General features: G+C 39.1%; 1 protein-coding gene across 1 annotated transcript in view; it reads left to right on the top strand.

The window, feature by feature from the left end:
* ARHGAP42 (Rho GTPase activating protein 42) overlaps nucleotides 1–16,111 on the top strand; it is a 170,306-nt gene that overhangs the window by 118,183 nt on the left and 36,012 nt on the right. Inside the window, exons 7-10 of the mRNA XM_035542460.1 lie at nucleotides 7,164–7,268; nucleotides 10,759–10,888; nucleotides 14,221–14,321; nucleotides 15,264–15,373. Coding sequence (XP_035398353.1) covers nucleotides 7,164–7,268; nucleotides 10,759–10,888; nucleotides 14,221–14,321; nucleotides 15,264–15,373 — 446 coding nt within the window. The remainder of the gene's footprint in view (nucleotides 1–7,163; nucleotides 7,269–10,758; nucleotides 10,889–14,220; nucleotides 14,322–15,263; nucleotides 15,374–16,111) is intronic.

Genomic DNA, 16,111 nt, shown 5'->3' with positions numbered 1-16,111 from the left:
TTAAAATCTGCTATCAAAGGAATTGGAATACCATATTACTCATTTTCCTCTGTGTGCTCTAAAGACGTTCAGATGCTAGAAAAAGCCTGGTTGTGTGCATATACAGACATTCCTCCTCATGAGCTCTGCTGGTTGTGGGGCATTCTGGTGCAGGTGCTGCTTAGGTCTGATTTGTCAGCTCAGTGTTGTGTCCCAGTACAATTCTCAGTCTGACATAATACTAGTAGACTTTTGGAAGGGGGTCTTAACAACATCAAAGAAATGCCATTAGTGTGGTGAAAGAGGGAATTGTGATGCCCATGTGGAAGAGGGGCAAGTTCATGACATGAGAATAGAATTTAAAATTATCTGCTGGAGCACCTTCCAGCATCTTCAGTTTGTCCATGTCCAAAGATAAGGATTCCCTGGGAAATAGACTGGGATAGGTCACCCAGCGAAAACTGCCAGGTGGGTTATGCACAGGACAGTAGAAGTTGGTGAGAGTAGAGAATGTTTCTTCCTGGAGGGCAGTAGGGGAGGACTGGGAGGCACGAGATGTTAATGATTCGTACTCTGCATAGAGGATAGTGGCATTTAGTGTAGGCTTCTGCAGCTGGTCCTCAGGCCCTGGATTTCTCTGCTCTTCTGTGCCTCTTGTCTCAAGGAGCTGCTGATGTTCATGAGAGTATGAGTAATGGGTGGCTGCCTCTTTGTGATCCTCCTAGATTTATTTTTTTTTCCAAGGAAAGGAATAAGCTTTTCACACATATCATGAATTTAAACTTTTGCTTTCTCAAAAACAAATTATTGTTAAAATTTACCTTGCAGTTAAAAAAACAAAAGAAGTGACAATAATCTCTGCTCCCGGCCTTGCGCGTGTGGGCCCAGAGAAGGTCGTCAAAAATAGTGCAGCTTTCCGAGGATGTTGTGCTTAAGAGGGAAATACAACCTCCTGCCCTGAGCACTGCTCTGTCCCTCAGTGATGCCAGGGCCTTCCTGGCCTGCAGGAATCAGGGCACAGAGTTCATACACAGTGAGCTGAAATGTGAGGGGTGGTCCGTTAACCGTCACAAAAGCCCAAGAGTGTTTATTTAAAGGGGGAAAAAAAAATGCCAGTAATTGCATGCAGTACATGCGACTTCACTTTTTAGTCCAAAGAGACTGTGGATGTTAAACTCAATTTCTCCTTTCTTGGATTTTCTACATTATTAACTACATTCACTTCAATCTGATGGAGAAGTACCTTCTGGTGCTATTTACTTATAAATAAAATGAAACTGAGGAGACAGGGACTTTTTGGCTGATGTGCTGCAGGCCAAAGGTTAAATTCCTCTCCTATCCGAAACCTAAGCACAGTCTCCTTCCTGTGAGAATGAAATGACCAGGCAGTCTTGAGGTCACCAGCTCTACATAAAAATAAATAAAGTCTCAAGAAGTAGCTGGATTTTGTTTCAGGTTCTGTGTTGAAATCCTCACAGCCCTTGGACAGTGAGTAGCATTGTGTTACTGAGCTCAGTCATCAGTTTTTGTTGACGTGACCGATTAGGTACTCAGAACGAAGTAACTGCAAGGTATGTGCTGCTTGTCAAACTGATGATACAAACATTACATGTGATGTTTGGTGAAATCAGTCAGCTCTTAACATGTGAAGACCACCTTGAAATACATTGGGGAGGGGAAAAAAAAAGGCTGTTTTTCTTTTAAATCCTTTAAAATAAATCCCTTTAAAATTATGAGCCTAGACTTAGCAGCAGTGCCTCTTGTAACATCAGCAGCAAGAAAACCCCACTGTGAGCACAAGCCTGGGGTGGAAGTCCTTGGCTTTTAGATCTCCTCCATGCAATGCTATGGCTATGCCTGTGATGATGGAAGCAATTAGGAAAATACCACACAGCACAGGCCCTAGGTGCTTTCTGTCCCTCTGTTCTTCCACCACTAGAGGAACATAAGTAGCAGCAAATACCATCCTCACTCAGTATCAGTTGTTTCAACAGAACTTGAATAAATTGGAGTAGGACTTGCATAAAACAAGCATGTTTTTACTTTTCTTTTATTATTCCTCTTTTTCAAAGTGCTCAGAGAGTATTTGACCAGGAGATTCTCAATGCACACCCTCTGCAATGCATAACTGCCAGAATAGCTGAACAGGACTTTCACTAAAATACATTCTGATTTTTCTGTGGTGGTGTTGTTTTTGTTTTTTGCTCTGGTTGTTTTTTTTTTTCCTCTTTTTTTTTTTTTCTTTTTCTTTCTAATAAATTCATCTTTGCTGCCATCTAGTGCTAAATCTTTTCCTTCCCAGTATTTTCCCATGCACTCAGTAAAAGCTGTTTGTAGAATGGAAGCTGGTTTTCTTTCAGTATTCAAGCTGAAATTTAAACAGTTTTTAGTTATGTTCTTTAGAAATGCGTTTTAAATTCATCTTTAAAATTCAGGTATCAGCTGACATACTGCATCTTTCTACCACTAGCTCTTTTACTGAAATTTTAGTGTGCCTTAACAGCCTGCTCTGGCTGCAGTTTTGGTAGGTGCTCACAGTACTCCTGCAGTTCTTCTGGTAAAAGGGATGGGTTTAGCACTGAACTCATAATTACACATTAAGTTAATCCCCTTCATTTTTTACTGAAACAAGTTTGAGTAAGCACAGGAACAGTTATGCAGCTGTATCTGAAGGGGCTGTGGTTGGGTAGGTGATGAGTAACTGGATCTGGACTATGAGCAGGGGCTTTGCACAGCTGGAGCCAGAGCAGAGTCTTAGTTATAATTTACTTATTTGTTTTAGACTTTATTCATAAAAAATGAAAATTGTTTTTCTTTTTAAAGAGTTAGAATTACATTATAAACCTTAAAATTATAGAACTTTTTACAGCAGTTTACATAATTGGAGCTTTTTAAGATAAATTGTCATATTTGGACCTTCCTCAGAACTACTCGAATAACCAGTAAGGGACTTTCAGGACCAGTCATTAGCTGAGATAATGCTTTCAGCTGGGCAGATGGTCATTTATATTTGAGATGATTTATCCAGGATGTGGAGCTCTCTGCTGGGTTGCCTGTGTTGTTTGGTAGTGGGATGTAGTTCAGGAGCTCACACCCATTGTAGAGGACCCTCGGCTTTCATGCCCAAGGATTTTCTCAGTTCTTCAGGCTCTGTGATGCCATAGTTTTATCTCATCCTACAGTATCAGTAAAAACCAAGGGGGAAGTCCTTCACCCAGCCATGCCTTCACACTTATATTTATGCAGTACTGATGGTCTGTAAACCTCAAGCTGTTTTAACTTTCTAATGCAGCAGAAGAACTGGCTTTCTGAGTCAGAGATATGCTCACTGAAGGACTCAGTGACCAAGGCTGGCAGAAGGATGTGAGGGGCGCATGATGAAGCTGAATGGGGAAAGAGAGAAGGAACTGGAATGTGAGAGTAAGATTTTGGTCCAGTAGAAGCAAGTCATCATTTTAGTTCCTCTGCCCAGTGACCTGCGTCATCTCTCATCTGTCAAGCTGCTGCACTTTCCACGTTAAAGGGTGTGAAATGTCTTGCCGTGCTGGGGAATTGATGGGGCTCTAAAATTGCAAAACATTATTTTAGCTATTCCATTGAAATACAAATGTTTCATTAGTGTTAATCTCAGTGTGGGAACAATGCAGAGGGCTGCTGAACAAAGGGCATGGAGTGATGTGAAAGGAAGGGATCACAAAATCAATGATGTGATATCAACGACCTTGAGAGGGGTCACCTCCAGCACTTGCAGGTTAGCAAGGAAATACCTACAAGGCAGCATTATGGAGAAATCCACCAAGTATCTTCTGGGAACACAACATGCCAGGGTAATTCTCTTAAGTGCCTGTACAGTAACACAGTGTGGGGAATAACAGTAAGTTAGAGAGCTGTACGCACTTGCAGGGCTATGATCTTATTGGCGTTATGGAGATGTGGTGAGATGGCTCCCATGGCTGGATTGTTGGAATGGAAGGATACGGGCTCTTTAGGAAGGACAGGCTGGGGAGACAAGGAGTGGGCATCTCCCTCTATGTCAAGGAGGACCTGGAGTGCCTGCAGCTCTGCTTGGGGATGGATGAGGAGCTGACAGAGAGCTGATGGTAAGGATTAAAGAGAAGACAGGGCTAGGTGGCATTATAGTGGGAGTCTGCTACAGGCCACCTGACCAGGAAGACCAAGCAGGTGAGGCCCCCTGCAGACATACAGGAGCAGACTCACATTCACAAGCTCTGGTCCTCATGGAAGACTTCAACCATGCTGACATCTCCTGGAGGGACTTTTTCCAAGTGACAAGGGAAGCCAACAAAGAGAGGTGCTATACTGGACCTCGTTCTTACTATCAAGAATGGGCTGGTGGGGAATGTGGAGATCAAAGACAGCCTTGGCTAAAGTGACTGTGAAATGCTGGAATTCCAGATCCTTAGGGTAGCAAAGAGGGCACACAGCAAGCTCATCCTGGACTTCAGGAGAGCAGGCTCTGTCCTTTTCAAGGATCTGCTTGGTAGAGTACCGTGGGATAAAGCCCTGGAGGGAAGAGGGATCCAAGAAAGCTGGTTAATATTCAAGGATCACCTTCTCTGAGCTCAGGAGCAATGCATCCCAATAAGGAAGAAGTCAGGCAAAAATGCCAGGAGGTCTGCGTGGATGAAAATTTGTTCTGGCCAAGCTCAAACACAAGAAGAAAGTCTGCAGAGGGTGGAAGCCAGGACAGGTAACCAGAGAGGTTGTCCAAGCAGCCAGGGATGTAGTTAGGAAAGCTGAAGCCCAGATAGAATTGAGTCTGGACAAAGACATCAAGGGCAACAAGAAGGGCTTCTACAAGTACCTCAGTGACAAAAGGAAGACTAGGGAAAATGTGGGCCCTCTACTGAAGAAAACAGGAAACCTGGTTATCTGGGACAGTGAAAGGGCTAAGGTACTGAATGCCTTCTTTGCTTCAGTCTTTACCAGCAAGACTGGCCTTCAGGAATCCCAAGTTACAGAAGCCAGGCTGAATGGCTGGAGCAAACAAGATGCGTCTTTGGTGGAAGAGGATCAGGCGAGGGAACACTTGAACAAACTGGACGTTCACAAGTCCATGGGCCCTGATAGGATGCACCTACGAGTGCTGAGGGAGCTGCCAGATGTGATTGTGAGGACACTTTCTATAATCTTTGCTCAGTCATGGCAAGTAGAAGTGACCAAAGAAATGGAGGAAAGCAAATGTCACTCCTATCTTCATGGAATCATAGATAATCATAGAATCATTAGGGTTGGAAAAGATTTCCAAGATCATCTGGTCCAGCCATCATGGATATTGTCTTCCTGGACTTCAGTAAGGCCTTTGACAATGTCCCGCTTGGTAGACACCAAGTTGAGTTAGCAGTGTGCCCTTTCTGCTAAGGCTAATGGCATTTTTGGCTGCATTAGGCAAAGTATCACCAGCAGGTTAAGAGAGGTGATCCTCCCCCTCAGCAGTGCCTAGTGCCAGGACATGAGGTAATGAGCACAAACTAGAACACAGGAGGTTCCTTCTGAACATCAGGAAGCACTTCTTTACTGTGCAGGTGATGGAGCACTGGCACAGGTTGCCCAGAGAGGCTGTAGAGTCTCATTGGAGATCTTTAAAAGCTGCCTGGACATGGTCCTGGGCAATCAGCTCTGGGTGTCCCTGCTTGAGCAGGGGGTTGGACCAGATGGCCTCCAGAGGTCCCTTCCTACCTTAACCATCCTGTGATTCTGTGAATAGAAAAGAGGGAGGTAGAACAACTTAATTAAGTTTCTGCAAGTAAGGATGAGTGTAAATTTAAAGAAAAGACAAACTTTGTAAAAGCCGCGTTTTTTTAAGCTTTTTCATTTACAATAATTTATGGCACTGGTAACTCAAAGAAAAGTGCATTAAATATGAATGATGGAATTTTTGTTGCCTGAGTCTAGGCTACTTCAGTAGTTGATGGAGAGAGGTAAATGTGTCCATTGGATCTTTCATCCTATCCTGAGAAAGAAATCTGAGAAAGGAATCAGTATTATGCTTTAGAATACCTGTGGTTTTTTACTGGTTTAGGAGACAGCCTAGACTATCTGTTACTTAGCTGAGATGATTAGCTTTGCAATGGCTGTAATATAATCAGATAAATCTGTCCTGTTTATTAAAGCTTTTGTTACTGTACATCAAAGTTAATAGCTCATTTTTGTTGTTTTTTTTTTTTTTTTCTTTACTTGGGTGTATGTAAGCTAAATTTATATGCAAAGGGAAACATTCCATAATAAAAAATTAAATGGCTGTTATTTAATAGTAGGTAAGACAACTTTATGCAAAGTATATATATATATTTTTTTTAATTTAGATCAGAATAAGTTAGAATTATTAACTTACAATTCTATAAACTTAAAATTAAGTTTTAAAAGTTTAAGACTTTTAAAACTTAATAGATGGTAGGAATGCATTAACTCAACCACTAAAATAAGCCTTCTGAAAATCTAGTTGCACTTTTTACTACTTAAGCATTATTTTAGAACAAACTTCAAAAAGAATTTTCAGCTGGATAGTACAGACTTCAGCTGCTCTGTTGGAGTCAGTTGCAGACATACCAGATAGAATTCACATTTTGGTCAGAGCAGGAAGAAATAGTCTGGACGTCTTGTGTTGTATTAAGCTGTCCAAAACTTATCTTCAAGAGTCTCATTTGTGAAAAATAGGTCATAGCCCATTCAATTACTATGAAGAAAACGAAAAAATATTTCTAAGAGTAATAGAAGAAAAAAACCTTGAACTCTGAAACTATGAGCTTGGAAAATTCACACCGTCAGCCTAAATATTGGACAAAATGACTAGGGTTGTGAATTGAATTATTATAGAAATGACAACTTCATGAGGTAAAAGCCTTTTTAACACCTCTTTCTTAAGGTCTGACCACTGTTTTCTTGCTCAGCAAACCATTGCTATTGCAAGTAATAAAAGCTCAGAGTGTTCCAGGAGCTAAAACATGGGATGTTTTTGCTGAAGGTTTGCCATCTTTTGCTCCAGAAAACAATTGAAAATCAGCTGTCCTAAGTTTTTGCTTTCTAATTTAAACTAAGTTTTCACTATCATTGGCAGTGCCTATACCTTATTTGTAAGTTAGTGTATGTCCTGTTATCATTGTGTTATTTAGCATTAAGAGCATGTTAAAAATCTGTAATGCTATTCAATTTTACCTTTTCAGCTCTTGGCTTTTCTTCAAGGATTATTTACATTTTACCACGAAGGATATGAACTGGCTCAGGAGTTTGCACCATACAAGCAGCAGCTGCAGTTCAATTTGCAGAATGTAAGGATAATTTGTATTTACATCATTTTGTTTGCTAAATTAATTTCAGGATACTAAAGTAGCCTCATATAGCACTTTTTTTTTGGAACTGTAAATATTACAATGTTTTAATGAGCTGAAATCAAATTAATATATGATATAATTGATTCTTGCTAAGGTTAATGTAGTGAAGATGCTGGTCAACAAAGAACTCTGGAAAATTTAATCTTCTTGTAGTTAATTTGTGATTTGCAGGTCAAAATTTTGGGAGTGAAAACTAGAAAAGCAGAACAGCAGTCAAGTTTTGATTAAAAAAAAAAAAAAAAGAGTAGTTCAGATCGGCTTAAATGTGTGTGTTTTTTTGAGTGGGGCCTGTCTTTCGGAGTAAGTGTATATACCAGAAATGCTTCAGCTGGTACAGAATGATGCTGTTTGTTTCTTGAAGATCACGGATTGCCACGAAAAACTTGTGCTACTGTCCAGTAGCTTCCCACTGTACATAAAGGAAGCCCGCTGTGCTCTGGATTTACATTGTTTGCATTGGAGGATTGGTGAGGCCTTTCTCCATGGTGAGGAGCTCTCGTGAGCATAAAGTTCCACTGGAAGAAAGAATCTAATACAGAGTGCTCACAACTGAGCTGGTGAATCTTTTACTGGAGATTGGTCTGAATTTGGGAGTAAGATTAATCATGCCCAAAATTTCTCTAGCTTTCAGAATTAACAAAAGAAAAAAAAAGTCATACTTTTTCACTCATCATAACCACTTTATAATTATTTGGCTATGTACATTTTTCATGAAAAGTAACTTCAAAGTAAAGATGAAATGGAAAAAAAGTGTGAAGAGATGTCTTTAAATGACTCCAAATGCTATTTTTTTGGGAGTGGCTCCATTTCTTTTCCATTCCAGTCTTTCAGAAAAACATACCTAACAATTCTGTATAGCTCCTCTGGAGTCAGAAGCTACAACAGTTGAGAACATCTGACATCAGCTTCTGTGGATAGCACCTTGGCTTTTGTGCTTAGAAAGTAGGAAACAGGTCTGGGAGTGCATGCACACCTCAATGTGTCCAGATCATCTGCTGGCCCCTGTGGGTTACTGGAAAATAAAGCAATGACATTTTCCCTCTAACATCTTGCTATTGCAGAGGTATGTTTGCTTAGCGTTGGAAGACAGCACTGCCTTAGCGCTGTTAATGTAAATCTGTATTCTCAGTAGTAATGCACTATTCCAGGTTTCGCTGCAGTCCTCTGTAGTCCTTTCCCTTTTACAGGTGTTGTTGGCATATAGGTGTAGATCCCATTTAAACTGCTTCTTGAGGAAATCAGACAAAACCTCCTAGTTGATTGACCTTTTCCTCTGGGATCAAAATGCAAATGTTCTCTGACTGTAAAGCCTCTCAGCCTCTTCTCCTTTCAAATTAAATTATGTATTTGCTACATTTCTTTCACTGCTGAGACCCTTAGATAAAGGCACAAGGGGTCAGTGTTGTTGCACAGCTCAGTTTCAGTGAAAAATGTGCTTCAGTTCAATGACTGATTTACTTTAATGTGACAAGTCCTGATAGGAGCATGAGTCCACAGCACAGACCAAAACTGGCATTGTAAGTCCGTGTGTTAGTATGTTCTATGCACATATCAGTAGAAACCAAATTATTAAAGGATTATTTTTCAATTTCAATGTGAATTAAGAAATAGGTAAACAGATTATCTTGTTAAATAGTATTTAAGTACAATGATATGAGATATATATATACAAGATATATATTCTTAGCGATATGGTTTAGTGGAGTACTTAGTGTTAGGTCGGAGGTTGGACTCGATGATCTTGAGGTCTCTTCCAACCTAGAAATCTGTGTCTGTGTCTGTGTCTGAATATGTAAATAAGCTGCAGCGGTAGTGGGAAATGTAAAGTTGAGCAGTAGGAGTGTAACCTATTATAATATTTTTAAAATATATTTATACATCAGATATATATATATATATATATATATATATATATATAGTGACCTACAGTATTTTGCTTACCACTGTTACACAGAAGTTTGGATTATGGCTCCAGATCTAGGTCCACATCTGCTTTTTGTCAGCTGGGCAATCTATTGACTTGTCACTCAGAGCATCACCCAACCTCATAATGATGAGCACTATTTTTTGGAGGGAGAGACAAAAACACTGAGGACAGTGTTCAGGGAAAATTGTGTTCAGGCTGGCTATTGTAGCTCTCAGAGTTACCCCTCTCCATTGCATTGGGTGTTATAGTCTTGTAGTCTTGCAGAATTGTTGAATTCTGCTTCCGTTCTTAAAATTTTACAGGTTAGAGTAGCAGCAGTAAAAACAGTAGGAGGAGCAGAGGAGTGGCAGACCCTGCCCAGCTATTAACAGGTCCACTGTGTCTTCGTACAACCTGGTGTCATCTTCACTGTGACATCTGCGACACAGAATGTCCCACAAAATGAGGGGAAGTATTCACCAGTATATAAAGTCCAGACAGTATCTTCCTGATTAGTTGGGATTAGATTCCATAAGACAACTTTGCAAAATGATTTTACAAAAGCATCACAAAGATATTTATTCTGTTGCCTGTAGTAACAAAGTGCTCAACATCTTGTATATCAGTAGCAATCTATCAAATCTCTGGCACCTCATAATAATTCTCCTCTGCTACACCATGTTAGGTATGTAGGGAAAAACCCTGGCCCCAGTGAATTCAACAGAAAAAAATGTTAATTTGCATGCACGTGCACATCAGTAAATATGAATTACCCAGCTTTGTACTTGCTCAGCCAGCTGCCTGGTTACACACACAATATTTAGGGCAGACACAGCTTTTCCATGCTTGTGGCACACTTGTGCCACTTGTGACTTGTTTTTTACCTAACATAATTATATTAATCTTAACTGTGGTTTACACAGTTCTGTCAAACATTGTTAATGACAGTGCTCTGACTACCCTGAGTGTCAGCAGCCATGGTATTACTGAAGGTATGGATACACAGTCTTCTGAATCTTACTGCTTCCAATTGTGAGACTGCAAATGTCTAGAGGCATTAGCCTTGCATTAAGCCAAACCAGTACTTTGTTCTGAACTGTACTTTCAGTGGTTCAGTGAAGCTTGGGGTTATGCTATCAGCGCCTTCTAGTTTAGCCTGCCTTCTGTCTGTGTATCCTCGACTACACACAGAAAAAGAATGCATCTCTCTGCAAAATACTGTGTAAGTAAACATGAAGATACAAAATGGCATCCTTTCTGTGGTTAGCTACCTGCAGACTTGTGTGCTTAAATGGAGTTCTTCATTGCTGTGTTTTTCCCAGGCTTCTAGAGCAACGAATAATATTATTCTTGCACCCATTTTCCTTTCATGTCTACTGTAAACACTTCTGTTGTTCTCCATTTGAAGCAATCTCACTCCTTGTCATTATGAGTAATTAGTTCTTCGTTTAATCATTGTTTTTGTACTTGCATGAGATCATGTGGATTGATTTTTTTGTTTGTTTGTTTTTGGGCTGTTAGACCCGGAATAACTTTGAAAGCACGAGGCAGGAAGTGGAGAGACTCATGCAAAGAATGAAGTCCGCCAACCAGGATTACAGACCACCAAGTCAATGGACAATGGAGGGCTATCTCTATGTGCAGGAAAAACGTGAGTAAAGCAGATATACCATTTAATTTGACTTGAAAGGCGCAGCAATGCTGAGAAAGGCACAGGAAGGATGAGAAAATGATTTAGTTAGGATAAAGCAACAGCTCTGTGTTTGAATGTCTGCAGACCTCTCCTATTGTTGCTTCCCAAAAGAAAGGTTCAAAGAAAAAGAAGCGTTTGACACAAAAAGCACTCAGAGTAGCTAAGGCTACTGACCCATCTGTAAGCATCTCATCTCCTGCTTCCTGGGTCCTTGTGGGTAGGTCTCTGCTTGGGTAGGTCCCTTTGTGGGTAGGTCATCCCAAGTAACTGACTGGCAGCAAATTTGTCAAAGTCCCCTTGCACATAGCTCTGTGGCTGGCTGCCTTTCTCCTTACTGCAGAACTGCAAGCACTCAGGTCTCTGCTGTAGCTCCACCCTGCCAAACCCTTCTGTCTCTTCAGCTTTCTGTGCTAGAACAAGCTCTATAGTTCACCTGGCAGGAACAACCTCCACATTTTACCTGTCATCTATGCTGACCCAGCCACTGTAAGAGTAAATGAGCATGCACATAATAGAAAACAAAGGTGTGAGAAGAAAATATATCCAAATACAGTCTGCCACAGCTTCAAAATAGTTGCAGATCTGCACCTAATTATCATTCATGTCATCAGAAGTATCTGTTGCCACTGTTTTACACTCTAAATCATATAGAAGACCTAGCCAAATTAGCTGCATTAGGCAAGGATTATTCAAAATTCTTAGTAAAATGTTTTTCAGTGTGTGGATTAACCAGATTTATTTATTCATTTCATTGATGTGAAATCTGCCAGATGCTAGAAAAGTATGGAACAATGTTTTGAGATAGTGTGTATATGCTCTTGCAAGTTTGATGTTTGTTCAAAAGTGATCAAATACTACTTTGTAGTTGATTTCTCAATCTAAAAATAAATAGAAGGCATCTGGATGTAGAATTCCCTTGTGGGACTTGGCTCCACTTAACCTCAGTTTTGAGAGTATCTTCTCCTTCACTGCTCCTCCTTCACTGCTCCTCCTTTAGACAATAACTCAAGAGACTGCATGGAATTATAGTTAATTGATTTTCCAGATGACATCATGAAATTACTCTTTATTCCATATGTGAGCTAAAATAAAGAAGCTCAGCGCTTATCATAGTTAACCTCAGCCACTTTTACCCTCAGTAGCACTGAAAGCTTGAAGAAGACCCTCTATGTTTTAATTGAGTAATAATGATAAATGAAACCTGTGTTAAGTGGAAATTACATTGAGCCTTGTTAATGGGGGAGGGACAAAAGGAGTGAAGCACTGGGCACATGCTGTGCTTCATTAAATAGTGAGAGGCCACCTTGACATCCTCCTACTGAAAAGATATTTGTTCATTAGTGTATTCTGGAGTAAGAGTAACAGGATCTGTAATCCGTGTGTCAGAGGGGAAGGTACTAACTGTGTATTTCCTTGTCATGCGGGTTGACTTTCCTGCAAACAGCATCCCATCGGCTCTTGCCAAATTATGGACAACAGGCTTAAATGTTCACTATTCTTGAAAGTAAATTCTGTATATTTTTATTACTGGTATTTGTGGTGGTATATATGTATTTTGAAAAAGTGGCAGTAGGCTATAAATTACTTCTTTCAGATGGACAGTCATGAGTAACAGAATTAAAGTTAAAACCTAGGTGTCTGGCTACAATTTTTTAATAAAAAAAACAGATGACTTCTAAACTCATTTACAACTGCTTTGAGATGGCTTATCCTTCTAAAAGAGCTAAATAAATGGAACTGTACTCTGACACTGAGACCAGCTTGCACTAGATATCCCATGTTCCTTGTTAAATTTCCGATTGCCAAAATTTGGGGATAAATGTCTAAGTTACCTATGTCCATGTGTTACCTACTAAGCATGAGTGCTCCCAGTACAATTTCATGTACCAGTGCAGATATAGCCATGATGTTCTGGCCCAAGGAGCTGCAGTCACACTGTAAAAAACTTGAATTATCCCATCTCCTGCAGCGCAACACTCCTTTAGATGTGTCTGTGAGATTCAGGGATCTTATCCTAATCTTTGGCTGTGCTAGGAAATGGAGGGAATTCTGGAAATGGGAGGATTTACTTTGTCCTCACAGCAAAGATCTGTAGGTAGTACAGGCATTATAAGTGCCTGTACCTAATCTGAGTTACTAGCCAAAGTTTAAAACACCGTTGTGCTTAAGTTTGAGGGGGCTTTCTGTTTAGACTCACTAGAGGTTCATAGCAATGCCTGAGCAAAGGCATCAGAAATCAGATTTTGCAGTCAGATTAAGTACTGTGGTGTGACCTCTCCAGGATAAAGGATGCTCCACTTATCTGGGGATCGTTGTAGATTTCATGTATAGCTAGCTAGATCAAAGACTAATGAATTCTGAAGTACATTATCTAATGGTGTTGAGCATAGGTAATTGTCAGTTTGTGGACTGTTTTGACTTTTGACTATTTATTCCTCTCCATGTGCCAAGATGAATGTGTTTTCATCTTTTGAAAGTATGGCCCTGTAGTCCTTGTCTCTGACCATGGCCAATTCTCTTAGGGATCAGCCTTCTTTACAGACTCAGTGCCACTGTTATACCCACCTCTTCCCTGGCAGGACACCATTGCAAGGGATAAAAGGCCAGTGTTTCTTGCTGAAGGTGCCACCTTCAGCATTTTACTCCTTGTCTCTAAACCACTATTGTTTTAGAATCCACTGCTCCTTTTCTTGTCCATTCTTGTAATAGAATCATCCTCCAGTGTTCAACTACATAAGATTAACTCTATGTCTGAGCCATTGCCATTTTATCCAATGTCCTAAAGATAACAGGTATCAGAATAAAGATCCTATGATGTTACCAAAAGCATTTGTTACCTTTAATGAGAGCTCTGAAAGTAAAGGAAAATATGTTCTGTTTTCATGAGTTTGTCCAATTTTCTGAGACTGCTACTAGATTTAAGTTTTTCTTCAAAGAAAGAATGTAATACTGAATCCTAGTGCTTTACTTCTTTTGATAAAAATCTTTAGCTGTATTTCCTAAGCAGAATAATCCTCAAGATCTGCTTCTATCTGTCTGTCCTATCAATATGCTGTTACCTATCTAGTTGCTAAAGAAAATCAGTCTGCTGGAACATCAAGCAGAGATAGAGGAAAATTAGAGCTGAACATGTTCAAATTCAAAAATCTGTATTTTTTTATTGTATTTATTATTTTGTATTCTATGTATGGATACTGTTATATTTCATCTATGTACTGTGTTTAACTCCAAACAAAATAGTGATAAAATACCTAAATAATTATTTCTAATACTATCTCTCTTTAATTTAGGGCCACTTGGATTTACATGGGTAAAACATTACTGCACTTATGATAAAGGAACAAAAACATTTACAATGAGCATAGCTGAAACAAAATCTGGTGGAAAAGTGGTGAGTCTTTAGCACATACATATATGTACCATACTTTACATTAAGCATTCAGGAAGTGTTAAAAGAAAAAGATTTGGTGGAAAGAGTTTAAAGGAGTTTTCATACATGACGCAGTGTATATTTTATATACATACACAACATATTTAAATAATAATATTTCTTATATAACATATGAACCATATATTAAATAACTCCTCTAATACAGTAGTTCCAAAAATGTGGGAAAGCAATCACATTTACACAGTAGTAGAATGGCAGAGGTTTGAAAAAGAGCTCTAGAGGTTGTTTATTCTGGTCTCCATGCTAAAAAGATATCTGAATATTTCCATGATATTTAGAACAATATCCATCGTTCTTCCCTCATTCACCGAGCTATCTGTCACATTGTAGTTGGCTATCAGGTTGGTTCTGCATGATCCTTCCCTTCATAAATTCCTGCTGACTACTCCCAGACTCCTTCTTGTTCTTAATATGTTTGGAAATGGCTTCTGGTACAGATGTTGCACCCATCTATAGTTCCCCAGGTCATCCTCCTTGCCATTCTTGAAGATAGGAGTGACATTTGCTTTCTGACACCCCTCAGAACCACCCCCCTGTCAATTACCACAGCCTTTCAAACATTATCAAGAGTAGCTTCACCATGACAGCAGCCAGAACTAGGAGTTAGCCAACTTTATATTTTCATCTACCTGTAACAGAAGAATATGACACTTGTTTTAACATACAGCATTCAATCATATGTGCAAACGTGAAGTTTTGAAGTTAAGGAGCTCTCTGAAGTATAACATTACTTAAATAACAAATAATATAAAAATACAAAAAAAATGACAGAAAGCAATTAAGTGTAGTCTTTGTATACAGAAAAAATACTGTAAACGTTCATAAATATTTTTAAGCCCCAATGTACTGCCTGTACTAATTTTGTTTTGTTTTGTTTTATAGAATGGCCTTGTGACAAGCTCACCAGAAATATTCAAGCTAAAATCTTGCATCAGGAGAAAGACGGATTCAATTGACAAACGGTTCTGTTTTGATATTGAAGTATTTGAGAGGTGTGAATTCTTTTCATTATGTTAACAAAGTAAATATAAATAAAAAATAAAAGCACTCGCAACCAATATATAATAATTACACTTGTAAAAGGGACATGTATTTCTCAATATGCTTGCATCCAGACAAACCTGGTTTTCAAGACCTACTACTTATTTGTTCAAACCTGTTCAATATATTTATTGTCAAAGTTTCATATGGATTTCTTTTGTGTCTATCTATATTTCAAGTTACATATGCGTCTTCACATTCTACACAAGTAATGCGCTGAGGCTAGTAGATCTTGTGGTGGTAGGGGGCTGTTACATCAGCATGTCCTGATCTCCTCATTTACTGGAGATAGAATGGAAGAAATTAAATTGTTAATAGAAAATTATTTTTAGTAAATATTGATAGAATCATGTGTGTATATATATATATATATATATATATATATATATTTGTCACATCTGTGTTTTGCAGTAATATTAGTATCTTGTGATCATGCTAGTGCTAAAGTTGAGAATTGTCCAATCTTGATATTAGGAACAAGGCTTGCTCCTCCTTGAATGGTTTGGTGTATGTGTGTCGATACATATTTTGCTATTTTGTATTTTCCAGCAGCTTTTTTGCATGTTTTCTAAACACAAGTTTAAAACGGAGGTCTTTGAGTGAAGGTGGAAAAGAACAGTGGTTTATTGTTTATTTATTTTTATGGTGGAAGATAAATACCTAGTAAAGAGTGTATTTTTTTTTATTTG

Source organism: Cygnus atratus, chromosome 1 (genome assembly GCF_013377495.2).
Source record: "Cygnus atratus isolate AKBS03 ecotype Queensland, Australia chromosome 1, CAtr_DNAZoo_HiC_assembly, whole genome shotgun sequence".
Taxonomy (NCBI): Eukaryota; Metazoa; Chordata; class Aves; order Anseriformes; family Anatidae; genus Cygnus; species Cygnus atratus.
Note: the sequence above shows the minus strand (reverse complement) of the source record. Positions and strands in the feature narration are given on the sequence as shown.